Raw genomic sequence first — 16,808 nt, 5'->3', positions numbered from 1 at the left:
CAAAGTTTCTGCAACGTAAGCAATTCTTAGACTAGAGCAAATGTTCAGACTAGGCAATTCCTAGACTAGAGCAATGCCTAGACTAGGCAGTATACTAGAATACTAAATAGGATTTGATGCTATAAAAGCCTATGTTAAGCTATAAAAAAGTCAATATAGCAGTATTAAAATAAAATTTCCGAGAGATTCATTACTAAATTCTTAAAATAGATTGATAAAATATTCGTAGAAACCCTTCCGCGCTTGATCAGAGCTTGAATTCCCCTCTCCATTCCACACGCTTAATTTTGAATATTCTCTGATGACGACTGTGATGATTTCAGACGATGATTATGATGGTTTTATTGATTTTTACGCTAGCCTAGTGTGAAAAAACCTATTTAAGCATGAATGGCTATACTTAGCGTAACATAACTTGAGAGCTTGACATATTCATTGCCAAAATGTTCATTTCACATTACTGTTGACAAACTTACGTCACGGGGCTTAAATAGGTAAAAACAACTTTATGATTGGTCAGAAAAACCTACTCACAACTCATAAATCAGTCATCCCTCATAAACCACTCATAATAATCAGCTCCACAGTGTAAAGCCTTCCCTAAATGGCAATGTGAAATGCGGTAAATCAAAATTTTTCGCTATTCTTCACAAGTGTTACAAAAAACCTCCTCAACAAATTAAATTTCTTAATTTAGTCCTTTTTATTTGAAGTGTTGAAAGGTTTTTGAACTTTTTACGATTAAAAGTGGAAAGAAGCTATTCTTGGTGAGTGTTATTCATTATCTTTCGAAAAGCGAGAACTTAACTGAAATCTGGAAACGACTTATAGTAATAAGGAACTTCTACCTCATTAGAATATTTGCATATGCTGGAAACACTTTTAAATAGTGTGGTTTATGTGAAAAGAAAAACAACAAACCATGAAATTTGAGTGGTTTACGTTGAAGTTTAAAATTAACTGCGATAGTGTCCAAAACAGTGTTGCCAACACGGTACAGTTGTACCACTTTTGGTGCGATTTAGAGGTCCACGTAATTGACACATTTAGAAATTTGTATGTACAATACAAAATTTCCTGTACATTATGGTTTTATTTGCTCCCTTTTGACATGGATATCTCGTTTAACTTTTATTTTCTTGAAAATGTTTTCTCTGGGTCGGCAAATTTTTAACCTGCTGTTTACACTGTACAAATTTTTCCATTGTAGTACAATTTTAGTCGGAAAACTCCTACACTTTGTTTTAAAGCGTTGACAACGTTGATCCAAAGATTGAGAAGAAAATTTACATTATTAATATATTAAGAGGGCTAAATTTGATTTACTTCCATCGTCAAAAATTGTATACTTAAGTACACAAAACGAAACCTATTAAAAAATTAACTAGTATCATATAAACTATTTTAGCTTTATAAGACTGTGAAAAAACCAATCTTCCTAAAGAAATATTAACCTCCATAACAGAGAATTTCCGGTTTTTTTTGTATAATATCTTGTTTATTCTAGTCAGCTAATGAGTTTTACTATAGTTCGCCCATAAAATTATTTTTTTTATTTGCTGGCCTACTTTAATCCAGGAATTTAAGCGTCATGAAGTGCTTGAATAACGATTCTAAAACCCTCAATATCAATATTTCTTATATTTGATAATTTATTTTGTATTTATTTTCAGCTCTTTGAAAAAGATGGTGGTTCGGCTGTCGGTAACGTCTTGCTCCTCGTGACAAGTGGAACAACGAGCCGAAATGAAATAAATACAGCAACAGTCCTTGCAAAACAGAAAAAGATGAAAATATCAGTTATTGCATACACAAAAGATTTTGAGCATCAAGAATATATGGCAAAAGAGACTGGTGGCATAGTCTATTCTGTTTCTTCAGGAAATTCTGCACAGCTTGAGACACTTGTCTCTTTAGGCGATGCTTTGCTTGCTTTGATGCAATTTCACTTAACTGGAACGCCTGGATCCAATCATCTGCCGTATTTGGTAAATATTTATTTTATTTATTTAATGTTTCGCTTTGAAAATTAAGTGTTTTTTGCTCAATTATATACTATTATTCAGCTAATAGATTACATATTTAGTTTTCTTTTTATAATTTTGTTCGTAGTTATTTTGTTGGTCTCTATAGTTTGAAGGTAACTTATTTTAGCAAAATACTCTTTTTGTGAGATTAATTGCTAAATAAATTCATTTAATGCTCACGAGACTCATGGCTGTGAAATTTTTCCTTCAAAAGTCTAGTTTTGCAAAAAATAAATTGTTACCACCGCGCAAAACATTCTTTATTTTCAACCACGAAAATAGTAATGTCTTATAGTAGTACATAGTAATATCACGGAGCACTATCAGTAGTATAATGGTAATATAACAAAAGTTGTATTTTGTAATTTCACGAAAATAGTAATCTAAATTTTCTACTGGTACTTTTGTCGTAATACTTCTACTTCTGTCCTAAATATTAGTATTCTTAATCACTAGTTATCCCTAACAAAGCCTCAAATTTTCTTAATTGGCAATTACAAACAATATTTATTAGGGCTAAAAAAAAAGTTGCCAATGAACATAGTTGTTGTCTTCTTCATATTATCTACTTAGGTCTTTTATTTACTATGTACTGATATCGCTGTCCTATTACTAATGAATTGTAGTACTAATCCCTAGGTAGACCTAGGAAAGTCCCCTGTTTCCTCACTATTATGAACAAATGTGAAAAATAATAAGTAGCATAAATAGTAGTCATTCTTATTCAAAGAAAATAGTAGTAGTCAAAAGTAATCATCTAGATTTTTGATAGTGAAAATAGTTGTCAGGATGTTTTGAAATTATATGTCAACTAAAGACAATAAATGACAATAGTTGTGGAATAACGAAAGTATAGCGCTAAGCCCACGAAGGCCAACACTGCTGCACACAATCTTCTTCCACCCACTTCTGTTTTGACACCCCCTCTGTACTAACTATTTTGAAGCTCTAGTTTCCTTTAAATCCATTTGTACGACCACCTTTAACCTCATATGAGGACCCATATGTATGTCAAACAAACATGGTTTTTGTCAGCCTATTATCCTTCATTTATTAAACGTGACTTGGAAGGGTGGATCCGTGGGTTGGTTTTATGGGCACGCTTCCTCCTCCCCCCTCAGTTGTACTATTGTACTAATTAAAGGGATGGAGGGGCGTAAAATACTAGTGGGGTTCCAAGTTTCTTTGATTCCCACCAAACATTAAACTATGCATCCACCCCTGTGACTTAGCCATCTTAACCTTTCTTTCATTATGGCCTATTACATGAGCTTTTTTATTTGTATTTATGTATTTGATTACTTATTTATTAGATTTAAATTGATTTAAGTTTATTTACTCTTATTAAACTTATTGAACCTATTAAACTTTGCCTCAGTTATGTAACTATTTTACATTTCGTCATAAAGCTAAAAAAAAATGTTTTGGTTGAAATTTTTTGTTTGAATTCATGACTATCATCGTTGATATAACCACATGTATGTATATATATTTAACTGACACAGCATCTGTAGATTTAGTATTTAGCATGAATTACATGTTTAACAGACAAAAGAAATTTTAATGAAGGTATTAATCAATAAAAAATAAAAAGACAACAAAGTGACTTGGCTAAATGTTGTCTAAATAATTCAGAATATGGCGAGTCATTTTTAATTGTTTCGTATGAAATAGCTTTTTGTATTTTTTTTTCTTTGTATTTTAGCTTTAATAAAATAATCGTATGGTAATATGAAAACATTTGAGTTCATTGAATTTAATTTCAATATGAAATTTGATTACTCTCTATATGGATAAATTTGAAGTTTATTTTAGTTTTTTTTTTCAGCGAAGAATACTAAGTGTTTATTCGTATTCTTATTTTTAAGTAAATTTACTCTTTTTGCTTAATTTTCTCTTTATTTTCTACTTTTGTGAATTATTCTTTTTTGGGTTTCTCTTTTTTGCCATCATTTTTCACTCAGTATATATTAAATTTTCATAACCAATCACGTTATCTCTTTAAGAGTTGGCTAAGAGCTAAGAGTCTTTCAAGAGAGAAAAATCTAAAGCTTTCTTCAAAAATTAATCTCTGTTTTGGGTAAAGAGTATTGGAAATTTATAAGAGTTGAAACTGCTGGTAGTATTGAAAAGAATAACTATCAGCACCATCTATCGTTTGATTTTCTTTTACTCTAAGCTACTGCGTACTTGTCACTTCGGGTATTTTAAAATGTAGGGAAGGGCTAAGAAAGTAGAATTGTACCACCAGTAGGTCTAACAGTTGAATTGCCGTTTCAGTTGCTGGGTCTTTTTTACAGGGACAAGTAGCAAGCTTATCACCCAACCTTGTTGTGGCGGGGGGTCAAACCCAGGGCCCCGTATTACCAAGCAGACCATCAATCCACTGTATTACTATCCACTGTATCCTATAAAAGATTTTAACAGAGGAGCTAATTCACAAAAATGTAGGGGGGCCACGCTAAAGAGACATTGTCTTACCGGTAATTTGGGAAGGGGGCTAGATTTGTGGCTTGAACAGAATTTTTTTATTGATTTTCAGATTAATCCAGAAATCGAGACTACCAAAATTAGCAGAGGCATTCTGTATAGACACTGCTTCTTAAGGCTTAGACCAGGTAAAATCTTCTTAAGGCTTAAATCTTCTTAAGGCTTAGACCAGGTAAATTAGAGTCAAACAACTTGGTTTCCCTTGAACCTACTTCATGCACACTGGATAAGATAAAAACACTAATCATGTTCAGAGAGATTGATCCTACAATACTGCAGGCTAATTATATAAATTATCGAATTTTCTATGAAATTAGCCATTTTTTCGACGTAGTAACTTCAATAAAGTGTTTTTTCCGAGACCAAACTGCCTTTCTATCACGAACGAATATACGTTCAAATGGGGACAAGTCCATTTATTAGACAGTGAAAACAGATACAAAAGTCTGTAAAGTCGGACTTATGTATTTCTTTATTTTAAGAGTATTTCAGACTTTTGAGTCTGTTTTCACTGTCTAATAAATGGACTTATCCCCGTTTGAACGTTTATTTGATAGCTGGTTTTATAGTAAATTCCTCAGACGCGGCAATGCCAATGGCGCTAATGGTTTTTAATCCCTATCTTCTTCACGCTAAATCGCCGAACCCGTTCTCTTTGGTCAAGGGTTCCGGAGTACTCTAAATTTTCCCCGAGTAGGAGTAAATTAATGCGCTAATATTACTCAGGAATCAACATAAAAATAAAAGAAAATAGAATGACTTGGCAAGATGCAGATATAATTAAAAACATGGCGAGTCATTTTAAATTGTTTCATACTAAGTAACATTTTCGTTCTTATTAAAGATTTTTGTCTTTCTTTAGCTTGATAATAAAATATAGGTTTCTTGAATGGTAATAGGGAAGTGTTTGAATGCAGAGAGTCTAATTTAAATGCGAAATTGGATTCCTTTTATTTCGGTTTCGTGTCGAAGAAAATTAAGTCTAATCATGAAATTTCTGATGTATGTTTTTTGTTACTAAACTTATAGAGCGTTTGCACGGAATGTCTTGCTGAGATTGTACTATTATTTTAAACTCTGTATATTTCTGCCATGTTAGCTAAAATTAAAACCTTTATTAGAATTTAAAACATTGACTATTGAACAACAATAATTCAAAAAAGACAATCATTCGTTATTAACAGGAAAAAAGCTATCAATTCGATTTAGAGGGATTTAAGCCTGCAGAATAAGATTAGAGTCACAATAAATTTAAAGACATGAATCAAAATTAATAATAAAAAAAAAAAATGGAGAATGGAATACAAAATATAGTCCGTATTAACCTAACACAACCCACTTAATTTAGAAAATAATCGCTATTTATCATTCGCCGGAGAAATTTTTGTGGTATTCTTATTTGATTCGTTCCGTTTAGTTATTTTTCTAGACCTATTGTAATGTTGTTTTTCCTTTTTACCAAATGGTCATTTTTTAATGTTGAAGTGTTTTTTTGGCAAATTTTCTTTAACATAAACAAAATAAAAAGAAAATGAAATAATATAAGTAAAATGAAAAAGGAAAAAGACATCAAAATAAAAGTTCAAAATAGGGATACAATCCTTTTTAATAGACAGTATATAATAAATTTCACAAAAAATAACAGATATTTCGGTCACTGTATATGTGACCGAAATATCTGGTATTTTTTGTGAAATTTATTATACTCTGTCTATTAAAAAGTATTTTATCCCTATTTTGAACTTTTATTTTATCGTCATGGAAAGGCAGTGTGGTCTCCGAAATTATGTACAAAAAAGACATCGATTTGATTATTAAGGCTTGAAGCCTTTAATCATTCCGATTTTGTAAAAAAAAAAGTTTGCTAAAAAAAAATGAATTAAAATAGAGGAAGCAATTTAAAAAGATTATGTATTTCACATGAGGCTATGGACAAAATACAAAATGGACAAATTACAAACAAATTCGTATGAATTACAAAAAATAAGAATATTGGCAAGATTGAGTGTATCAGTTAAAATTTTTCTCCAAATGAGTGTCTGATTTAACAACAATGAAACCTTGTACATTTTTGTCGTTTAGCTGCTTATTTAATAGGTCAATAAACTAGGCAACAAATATAGGTCAAATAAACAAAACAGGTCAATAAACTAGGATAAACTAGGCAAAACAGCAGTTTGTTTTTAAAGCACTTGTCCTAGAAACCAAATTTCAGCTTTTATTTCAGTGGATGGAAAAGTAGTTCTATAATTTCTGAGAAAGTGAATGCAGAAAGTACTGCAGATATAAAAACAACTTCTACACCATTTTCATGAATATTTCCTCTTCCCCCTTTGACAGATTTTTTAGTCTTTGAGGGGGATTTCTCTTTTTCCCATGCCTCAAATGGCGATGACTAACTTTCATGTCAACTCTGTTTTCTTATAGAACTCTTCTTTATTTATAATCGCATCTTATTTTACTCTTCACTTATCTCTGGAAAATCCTTTAGTAAAGAAAAGTAAATATTTTCACGCGTCACTCTAACGATATATATTAACTTTATGCCAAGGCCATGCCAAGCTCTCCTTCAAGCAACTGATAGCTCTGGCATTACCTGCACACATTAAATTAATGCCGTCCAAAGACCTGGACTGGGTTTTTGATTTTCTGTGTAGATTTGATTACATAATCAGACTAAGTTAATTTAAAGCGTTGTATATAAAGTGACACTTTTAAATAAAATAATTTTAGGTTCACAAAGCGGAGTACAAGGATTCATCATCGGAACATTTTGTCAACGGAACGTTTTTCCTTGATCCATCCCTCGGAAGGAATACACATTTCGCCTTATACTTTACGAGTCGAGATCATCCAAATATAAAAAATTTATGGCTTACGTCACCAGAAGGAGTTGTCTACGAAGGACGAGATGAAGCCTATATGTCAGCCTTGTATTTCTCAACTCTGGCAAATATCGAAACGGTAAGCTATGGACTTGATGTTTATTTTTTGATTAGTCTATTTTCCCAATATTTTGTGTCTTTCTTCTGAATATTGTTTTACATACTTCACCTTAGCTTCTTTTGAATTAATTTTATTTTTTATATGCTGCGATATAATTGTAAGAAAATCAATTTTACAAAACTATAAATTGTAAATTGTCCTCAATTTTTGAACTCTTGAGTCCCCCTTTGTCCGCTTTCACCCTCTCCCATCATAAATTCCATTCGGTAGTAAAACAATGCGAGTACTTCATACTAAAGTGTATTTTTATATTCTGGCTATTGCTACCAGTATTTAAAGGCATCAATTCTCAACTTAGTAAAACGATTCGCTAGGTGGACAGCTCTGAGGTAGATTCTGGTCATTTGGCAAATTTATTTTTAACTGAAAATATCATTTTCAAACAGTTCGTGGTAAGGAGCGACCCGGCTCAATAGTAACCGAAACTTTGCAAAACGGAATTTTGATACCAGTAGATATCAAACAGTTCGTGGTAACGAACTGTAAGTAAGGAGCGACCCGGCTCAATGGTAACTGAAACTCTAAAAAACGGAATTTCGATACCAATAGATACATCAAAAGAATCAGATTTCAATTCTGACTTCAAATATGTAAGTTAATCTTACCCATCAAACGTAATGGGCCTGAGAAAATTTGGCTGGTTTTCGAGAAAAGCATGAAACACGCCCTACAAGTTATAGAATCTTAATGAAAATCACACCATCAGATTCATCGTATCAGACAACTCTACTGTAGAGGTTTCAAGCACCTATCTGTAAAAATGTGGAATTTTCCATTTTTTGCCAGAAGAAAGATCACGGATGCGTGTTTATTTGTTTTTTATTTTTATTTAATTTTTTTCCCCAGGGGTGATCGTATCGACCCGGTGGTCCTAGAATATCGTGGGAAGGCTCATTGGAACGAAAATTCAAAGTTCTAGTGTCCTTTTTGAGTGACCAAAAAAAATGGAGGGCACCTAGACCCCCTCCCGCGCTCATTTTTTCCGAAAGTTTCCCGATCAAAGTTTTGAGATAGCCATTTTGTTCAGCATGGTTGAAAATATTATAACTATGTCTTTTAGGCTGACTTAATCCCTCGAAGCCCCCAGGGGGAGAGCTGAAAGTTATGAACTTTACCCGATGTTAACATATAGTATTGGCTATTAGGAAGTATACCGAACTTTTCAGGGGGAATTTTTTCTGGTAGTGGGGGGTGGGGTGGGTCGGGGGTTATATGGGAGGATCTTTTCATGAAGGAAGTTTTCATGGGGGAAGGGACATTTCTATGAAGGTGGCGCCGGATTTCCCATCCTTATTTTTTTAAAAATCAGAAATTAAATATAAAAAAACAAGTTTTTCAACTGAAAGTAAGGAGCAACATCAAAACTTAAAACGAACAAAAACATATTAGCTATATGATTGGGTTCACCTTCAAGTCAATGCCTCGCTCTTTAAGCCAAAGATTTTTTAGTACTTTCATAAGAGCTATTTATTCTAATTAACGGCCTTTGTGATTAAGGTGTAATTTTTAAAGAATTGGAACAAAATTCGAACTTTAGCTTAAAGAGCAAGGTATTGACTAGGGGGCAAACCCCCTAATATATGTAATAAAAATATATGAATATAGAAGTTCGTTACGTAAGTTAATTCGTAAGTTACGTATATTTATTACTAATAAAAACGTTCGTAAATAAAATTCAACAAGTTTCGAGAAAGCCATTTAACCAAATAAAAGTAAAATTGATATGCAAATTTCGTTTTAATTATTCATACACGGTGAGCCAAAATCAAAACCTGCATTAATTAAAAACGTTCACAAATGAAATAAAAAAAACAAGTTTTTTATAACTGAAAGTAAGGAACGAAAGTAAGGAACGAGGTTTCTTTGGGGTAAGGGACATTTCTATGATGGGTGCGCCGGATTTCCAAGCATTATTTAAAAAACTATCAGAAATTAAATTAAAAAAAACAAGTTTTTTGAACTGAAAGTAAGAAGCAAAATTAGAACTTAAAACGAACAGAAATTATTACGTTTATGAGGGGGTTCTCCCCCAAGTCAATACCTTGCTCTTTACGCTACAGTTTTTTTTAGTGATTTGAAAAGAGCTATCTATTCTAATTATACGGCCTTTGTGATTCAGGGGTTTGTGAATTTTTTTTTTAACTTTTAACGTAAAGAGCGTGGTATTGACTAAGGGGAGAACCCCCTCATATACGTAATAACATAAACTTAATAATAAAAAAACAAGCGATATGGCTTAATACTAACAGAAACTTTTAAAACCAGAATTTTGAGGTCAATAAATGTATCAAAAGAATGGACTTATAATGTTGATTCTAAATATATAAATTTTATTAAGTTTAGTATTACTCATCAAAGCCTAAGAGCCTGAGAAAATTTACCTGATTTTTTAAAGAGGGAGGAAACATCCCCTACAACTGAAAGAATTTTAATGAAAATCCCACCGTCAGATTCAGCATATCACAAAACCCTATTACATAGGTTTCAAGCTCATATCTGCAAAAATCTGCAACTATATCTGCAACGTATTTTTTGCCAGAAGAAAAATATTCGAATATAGAAGTTCGTTACGTAAGTTAATTTGTAAATTACGTCAGAACCAAATTTAGAGACAGCCATTTAGCAAAAGAAGAGTAAAAATTTTATGCAAATTTTGTTTACTTATTCAATGACGGTGAGCCAAAATAAAAGCTGCATTAATTAAAAAAGGATCAGAAATTAAATAAAAAAAAAACAAGTTTTTTAAACTGAAAGTAAGGAGTGACATTAAAACTTAAAACGAACAGAAATTATTCCGTGTATGAAAGGGGCTGTCCCCTCCTCAACGCCTCGCTCTTTACGCTAAAGTTTGACTCTTTCTCACAACTTCATTTTTTAAAACGATAAAAAACTTTAGCGTAAAGAGCCAGCCGTTGAGGAGGGGACAGCCCCTTTTATATACAGAATAATTTCTGTTCGTTTTAAGTTTTAATGTCGCTCCTTACTTTCAGTTAAAAAAAATTGTTTTTTTTTATTTAATATCAAAAGCATCGATGCTTTTTTTGCTGATTTCAAATATACAAGTTTCTTTAAATTTAGTCTTACTCATCAAAGGTTATGAACCTGAGAACATTTGTTTAATTTTCGAAAAAAGGGAGAAACACCCCTTAGTTTTCTAAAAAAAGGGGAAAGTCATAGAATCCTAATAAAAATCACACCATCAGGTTCAACGTATCAGAGAACCCGACTGTAGAAATTTGAAGCTCCTATTTACAAAAATGTAGAATTTTGTATTTTTTGCCAGAAGAAAGATCACGGATGCGTATCTATTTGTTTTTTGTTGTTTTTTTTTACCAGGGGTGATCGTATTGATCCAGTGCTCCTAGAATATCGGAAAATGGCCCATTTGAACATAAATTAAAATTTCTAGTGCTTTTTTTAAATGACCGAAAAATCGGAGGGCAACTAGGCTCCACGTCCCTTTTTTCTCAAAATCGTCGGATCAAAATTTTGAGATAGCCATTTTGTTCAACATAGATGAAAGACCCAATAAATATACCTTTGGAGATAGCATGACCCTCCCCCCCCCCACAATTCCCTGGGAAAGGTCTTAAGTTGCAAAATTTGCCCATTGCTTACGTACCGTATAGTATTTGCTATTGGGAAGTATGCATACATTTTGCGGGTGGGGAAGGGGAATATTCTGCTGATGGGTCCACGGGGATAATTTTTCATGAGGAGGGAAGTTTTCAGGGGGCAAATTTGTCAGGGAAACATTTTCACAGTGGGAATTTCCCAGAATTCCAATACGAAATTCTTCTTATGTCTTGCTTTCTTTTTGCCGACTCAATTTTACGCGTGGAGATGTTAAGCTCAGGGGTAAATTTTCACCAAGATTGAATTGTCTAGAGAATAAATCCGTGGGGAGGAGGAATTTTTCTGTGGATCTGTAGTCAGATTTCCTGACATTATTTAAAAAAAAAATCAGAAATTAAATAAAAAACTGAAAGTATTAGTTTTTTCAACTGAAAGTAAGGAATAATATCAAAACTTAAAAGGAACAGCAATTATTACGTATATGAGGGGTGTTGCTCCTCCTTAACATCTCGCTCTTTACGCTAAAGTTTGAATTCTGTCGCAATTCTTTAAGAACGACTCCTGAAACACTATGTTCGTTTAATAAGAAGCTTTTCTTAAAAGTATTAAAAAACTTTAGCGTAAAGAGCGAGGTGTTGAGTAGGACCAACTCTCCTGTTATATGTGATAGTTTATTTTCTTTTTAACTTTATATTACTCCTACTTTCAGTTGAAAAAATCTGTTTTTTTTATTTAACATTTCAAAGGTTGAGTTGGACTTGACTAGGACTCTCATAGTTTTAAAAGGTGGTTTTGTTTGCCATTAATTCTTCCGTCTGGTGTTTTCTTGTGCTCAAGACATGGCTTGAAAGCCAGAATCTTCGCCATGTCTTCCTGTTTCTCATAATAATTTGATAACACTAGTGAGCATTTTTATTCCATATCATTGCATGGGCGCCCATATGGGGGGGGCAGGGGGGCACTCTTGCCCCCCCCCCTTGGCTGAATGATGCTGCCTTAGTTTTACATTTTTGCTCTGAGATTTCTATTATATAGACTTAAAAGTAGCAATTAGACGAAGTTTGCCCCCCCCTGGAATTCAGCTTATGGGCGCCCATGTATCATTGCCACACTGTTACACTTTTGCTGTTACACTTTTGCTGTTACACAAAACTGTTACACTTTTGCTGTTAATTAAAGTATCAAATAGAGTTAAAAGGAAATTTAAAAGTGGCGAGACTTTCACAGCTACATATTCCTTCAAAATAAAAATAAAAATGGTAAATCAGTTTTTATTAGTAGTGGATACCAAATTTAAAAAAAACGTGATTTAAAATCAGCAAAAAGAAAGTAAAAACAGATGGCACTAAACAGCCTAAGAAGGTCTAGCTTTCCTTTGAAGAAGGAGTTGTCTTTACGATTTAACGCAGTAAGACTGACGGAAATGTGGTATTGCCCTAAAAATTTTACAATTTGGAAACAGCCGAAAGAAGAATCTTAGAAAATGTTTGTCTTAAGATACAAATTAAATAAAAAAAAACTTATTGTTCTAAAAAATAGAGTTGTGAGAAATAGTCAAACTTTAGCGGAAAGAGCGAGGAGTTGAGGAGGGGACATCCCCTTTCATATACGGAATAATTTCTGTCCTTTTTAAGTTTTAATGTCGCTCCTTACTTTCAGATAAAAAAACTTATTTTTTTATTTAATTTCTGAACGTTTTTGAATTAATACAGGTTTTGATTTTGGCTCACTGTACATGAATAATTAAAACGAAATTTGCATATTGATTTTACTTTTCTGGCTAAATGGTTTTCTCGAAAGTTCTTTAATTTTATTTACGAACGTTTTTATTTGTAATAAATATACGTAACTTACGAATTAACTTACATAACGAACTTCTATATTCGTATATTTTTATTACATATATTAGGGGGGGTTCGCCTCCCTATTCGATACCTCGCTCTTTAAGCTAAAGTTAGAATTTTTTTTCCAATTATTTAATACAGACTTGTTAATCACAAAGGCAGTTAATTAGAATAAATAGCTCATATGAAAGTACTAAAACAACTTTAGCGTAAAGAACGAGGTATTGACTAGGGGGCGAACCCAATAATATACGTAATAGGTTCTGTTTGTTTTAAGTTTTGATGTTGAAAATTCTTAAGTTGAAAATTTTTTCAGTTCGGCCCCTTCAAAGCAATGTCCCTTCCCCCATGAACTTCCTACATGGAAAAACCCTCCCACGTAAACCCCCAACCCCCCCCCGACTACCATACAAAATTCCCCCTGAAAACGCCTGTATACTTCCCAATAACCAATACTATATGTAAACATTGGGCAAAGTTCATAATTTGCAGCCCTCCCCCGGGGACTGTGGGGGATTAAGTCATCCTCAAAGACATAGTTATTACATTTCGACCATGCTTAACAATATGGCTATCTCAAAATTTTGATCTGGTGACTTTGGGTAAAAACTGAGCGTGGGAGGGGGCCTAGTTGCCCTCCATTTTTTGGTCACTTAAAAAGGGCACTAGACCCTTTAATTTTCGTTTAAATGAGCCCTACTGAGGTATTATAGGATCACTGGGTCGATATGATCACCCTTCGGAAAGAAAAAAAAAAAAAAATAAAAAAAAACCTATCCGTGATCTTTTTTCTGGCAAAAAATACAAAATTCCGCATTTTTGCAGATATGAGCTTTAAATCTCTACAGTAGGGTTCTCTGATACGCTGAATCTGATGGTGTGATTAAGGTCTTTCATTAAGACTCTATGACTTCTAGGGGGTGTTTCCCCTTTTTTTCAAAAATAAGGCAAATTTTCTCAGGTTCTTTACTTTTATTGGGTATGAATAAAATGAAACTAATTAAATTTATATATTTGAAATCAGCATAAAAATTTGATTCTTTTGATGTATCTATTGGTATAAAAATTAATTTTTTTTGAGTTTCGGTTTCTATTGAGCCGGGTCGCTCCTTACTTACAGTTCGTTACCACGAACCTTTTGATAGACCTAAATTGGGTCAAAATAGAAGTTATATTTTGATGGTATTTTCAATTTAATATCTATTTAATTGATTAACAAGGTACTTAGACAAATTTTAATTTTTAGTGAAATACTTAGTCATTTATTTTCTTATTCTTTCTTATTCCCTTCTAGCCTGGATTGTGGAAGTATGCCTTTGAACGGGAGCCACAAAAGCACCAGTCACATTTCGTCAAAGTTACATCTCGACCACGACTTTCCAAAGAAACTGTAACTGCCCGCCTTTTAAACATTGATCCAAAAACTTCCTCAAACACGTCTTCACAACCAATCATTCTTTATGTTGAAGTAAAAGTTGGTGATATGGCAATCCGAGATGCCAGAGTAGCAGTTATAGTTAGCTATGGTGACAATCAAAATATGGAAATTGCTCTGTCTGACAATGGAAGTGGAGGTAAACTTACTTTTGCTTTTGAATTCTTTACCAGTTTTTGCCGGTGATAAAAAGGGCTTAGCCAAAGGTATCACCTGTGTTCAAAGTCAACCCCATCCCCGGAAGTAGCAATTTAATTTATGTGTCATCGATGACCTGGCACCTTTTTCCCACCAAGAAAAATTAGCTGATCTTGTGAGTGTTAACTATTAAGCAATGAAATGTGGTGTTTTTTTTTCGGTATTAAAATAGCCGTTTCAGTGACATTAAAAAGTACTTCTTTACGACTCTTCGATGCGTCCGAAGTCTTCTCCCCCTCCCATAGAAAATGATAAAAAGTGGTACTTCCGTATAACGTGATTTAATACCACTTTAACAGCCACCCAATCCAAATTGTGGTACCCTTGGGACCACATTTTTAATCATAAGGCCGAGAAACGTTGTCTCATTTTCTGTTTCCACCGGCTTAAAAAAAAAGTTATCCACTGTTCTCGATTGTGTTCAAAGCCCTTCCCCAAACCCCAAAAAGAATAAAATATCAAAAGCAGTACTTCGGTGTAGCTAAAAAAAACATTCAGTTATCCTCCTCAATGCCTTGCTCTTTACGCTAAAGTTTTTTATTGTTTTAAAAAATAGAGTTGTGAGAAAGATTCAAAGTTTAGCGTGTGATGGGCAACCTGACACTTTCATTTTTTGTACCAAGTCATACACAAATCTATATTGCATTATATCCATAACGGAAATAATGCAATGGAAAATTTCTTTTCCATTATTTCCATACTAAATTGAGCCGAACCTAGTTAAAAGAAAAATGTTCCAGCGCTCTTTTCAATTTTTCATGACTTTTTATTTCTCTTTTTTATTTCAACTTTGGTTAAAGGTAATATAAAACAAAATTTTTTATATTTTGTTCGTCTTATGTGTTTTTTATTCATGAGAAGATATTCAAAAGGCAATTCAAAATATTTTCTTGCTAGCATAAAACTTGGTTCTAAAGTCAACAACGAATCCTACAGTTATACTCTTTATTATTATTTCAGATCCAGATATTACTGCAGGAGATGGTATTTACTCACGCTATTTTGTTCCACCTTTTTCTGGTCCAGCACAATACTCACTCACTATTGTTGTCGATCACAACGATGGTCGCGCATTTACTAGCAGACTTACTGGGCAAACAACTTTAAAAAATAATGATATTGGTAGGTATCTTTTTAAAATCAGATTTGTATTGAATTATTTTTCCACCTTTTTCTAAATATGCACAGTATTTACTCACAACTGTTGCTAATCACAACAATTGCCCTTCTTTTACTAGCAGACTTACTGGGCAAATAACTTGAAAAAACAGTGGTATCGATAAAAATCTGTTTAAAACTTGTTTTCTATTTAATTTTTTCCATCTTATTTTAATTATGCACTATACTTACTCACAATTGTTGTCGATCACAACGATAGTCGTGGTTTTACTAGCAGACTTACTGGGCAAATAATTTTAAAAACCAATGATATTGATAATCATCTTTATAAAACTAGCTTTTTTAATTTTTTTTTGTCCCACTTTATTATAATTATGTACAACAATCACTCACAATTATTGCTGTTCACAACAATTGTCGTTCTTTTACTAGCAGACCTACTGGGAAAACAACTTAAGAATGCAATGATATCGGTAAGAATCTTTTTAATCCAGCTTTGTATTGAATTTTGTTCCACCTTATTTTAATTATGCAAAATACTCACTGATACTTCAAAATACTCAGTGAAATCTTCAAAAAACAGTGTTGTCGAACACCGTTTAAAAATAACCTTTTTTGGATTTTTTTCTACTTTATTCTAATTATGCACAATACTCGCTCACAATTGTTGTTGATTACTACAGTTGTCTTGTTTTTACAGATCTATCCATCCAACATGCCAGAATTACGATATTAGCTTGTTTTTTCTTTTAGAAGGAATTAAAATTAATAAAAAAAAAAATTTTCCCTGAAATGTTAAATTAATATTCAACGTACTTTCTATCTAAAAAAACCATGTAAAAAAATTTCTAAAATATAATTCGTTAGATGAACGGACTGAATCTCAGCTATGGAATAATAGCAAAATTATTGCCTTTCGTTTACATATAAAAAACTATAGGAGAGCAGAAAAATACCGTACCAAAAATAGCAAAGGGAGCATATCCTTAAGACTAGAGGAGACCAGAATCCGAAGACGAATATTTGGGATCGACACGAGATTATATTCTTTGTGTTACTTTTACCGCTAATCACAATTCCCATATCACCTTTACTTATTATAATTTTAAGTAA

The 16,808-nt window shown here is 32.8% G+C and overlaps 1 protein-coding gene across 1 annotated transcript in view; it reads left to right on the top strand.

The window, feature by feature from the left end:
- Positions 1 to 16,808, top strand: part of LOC148954942 (calcium-activated chloride channel regulator 1-like) — a 69,786-nt gene that overhangs the window by 45,958 nt on the left and 7,020 nt on the right. Inside the window, exons 7-10 of the mRNA XM_089099213.1 lie at positions 1,674 to 1,988; positions 7,251 to 7,481; positions 14,238 to 14,517; positions 15,537 to 15,698. Of these exons, the coding sequence (XP_088955339.1) occupies positions 1,674 to 1,988; positions 7,251 to 7,481; positions 14,238 to 14,517; positions 15,537 to 15,698 (988 nt within the window). The remainder of the gene's footprint in view (positions 1 to 1,673; positions 1,989 to 7,250; positions 7,482 to 14,237; positions 14,518 to 15,536; positions 15,699 to 16,808) is intronic.

Source organism: Artemia sp. Qi Xiang Cuo, chromosome 2 (assembly GCF_049724085.1).
Source record: "Artemia sp. Qi Xiang Cuo chromosome 2, ASM4972408v1, whole genome shotgun sequence".
In the NCBI taxonomy this organism is placed as follows: Eukaryota; Metazoa; Arthropoda; class Branchiopoda; order Anostraca; family Artemiidae; genus Artemia; species Artemia sp. Qi Xiang Cuo.
This window is presented reverse-complemented; position numbering and strand designations above follow the sequence as displayed.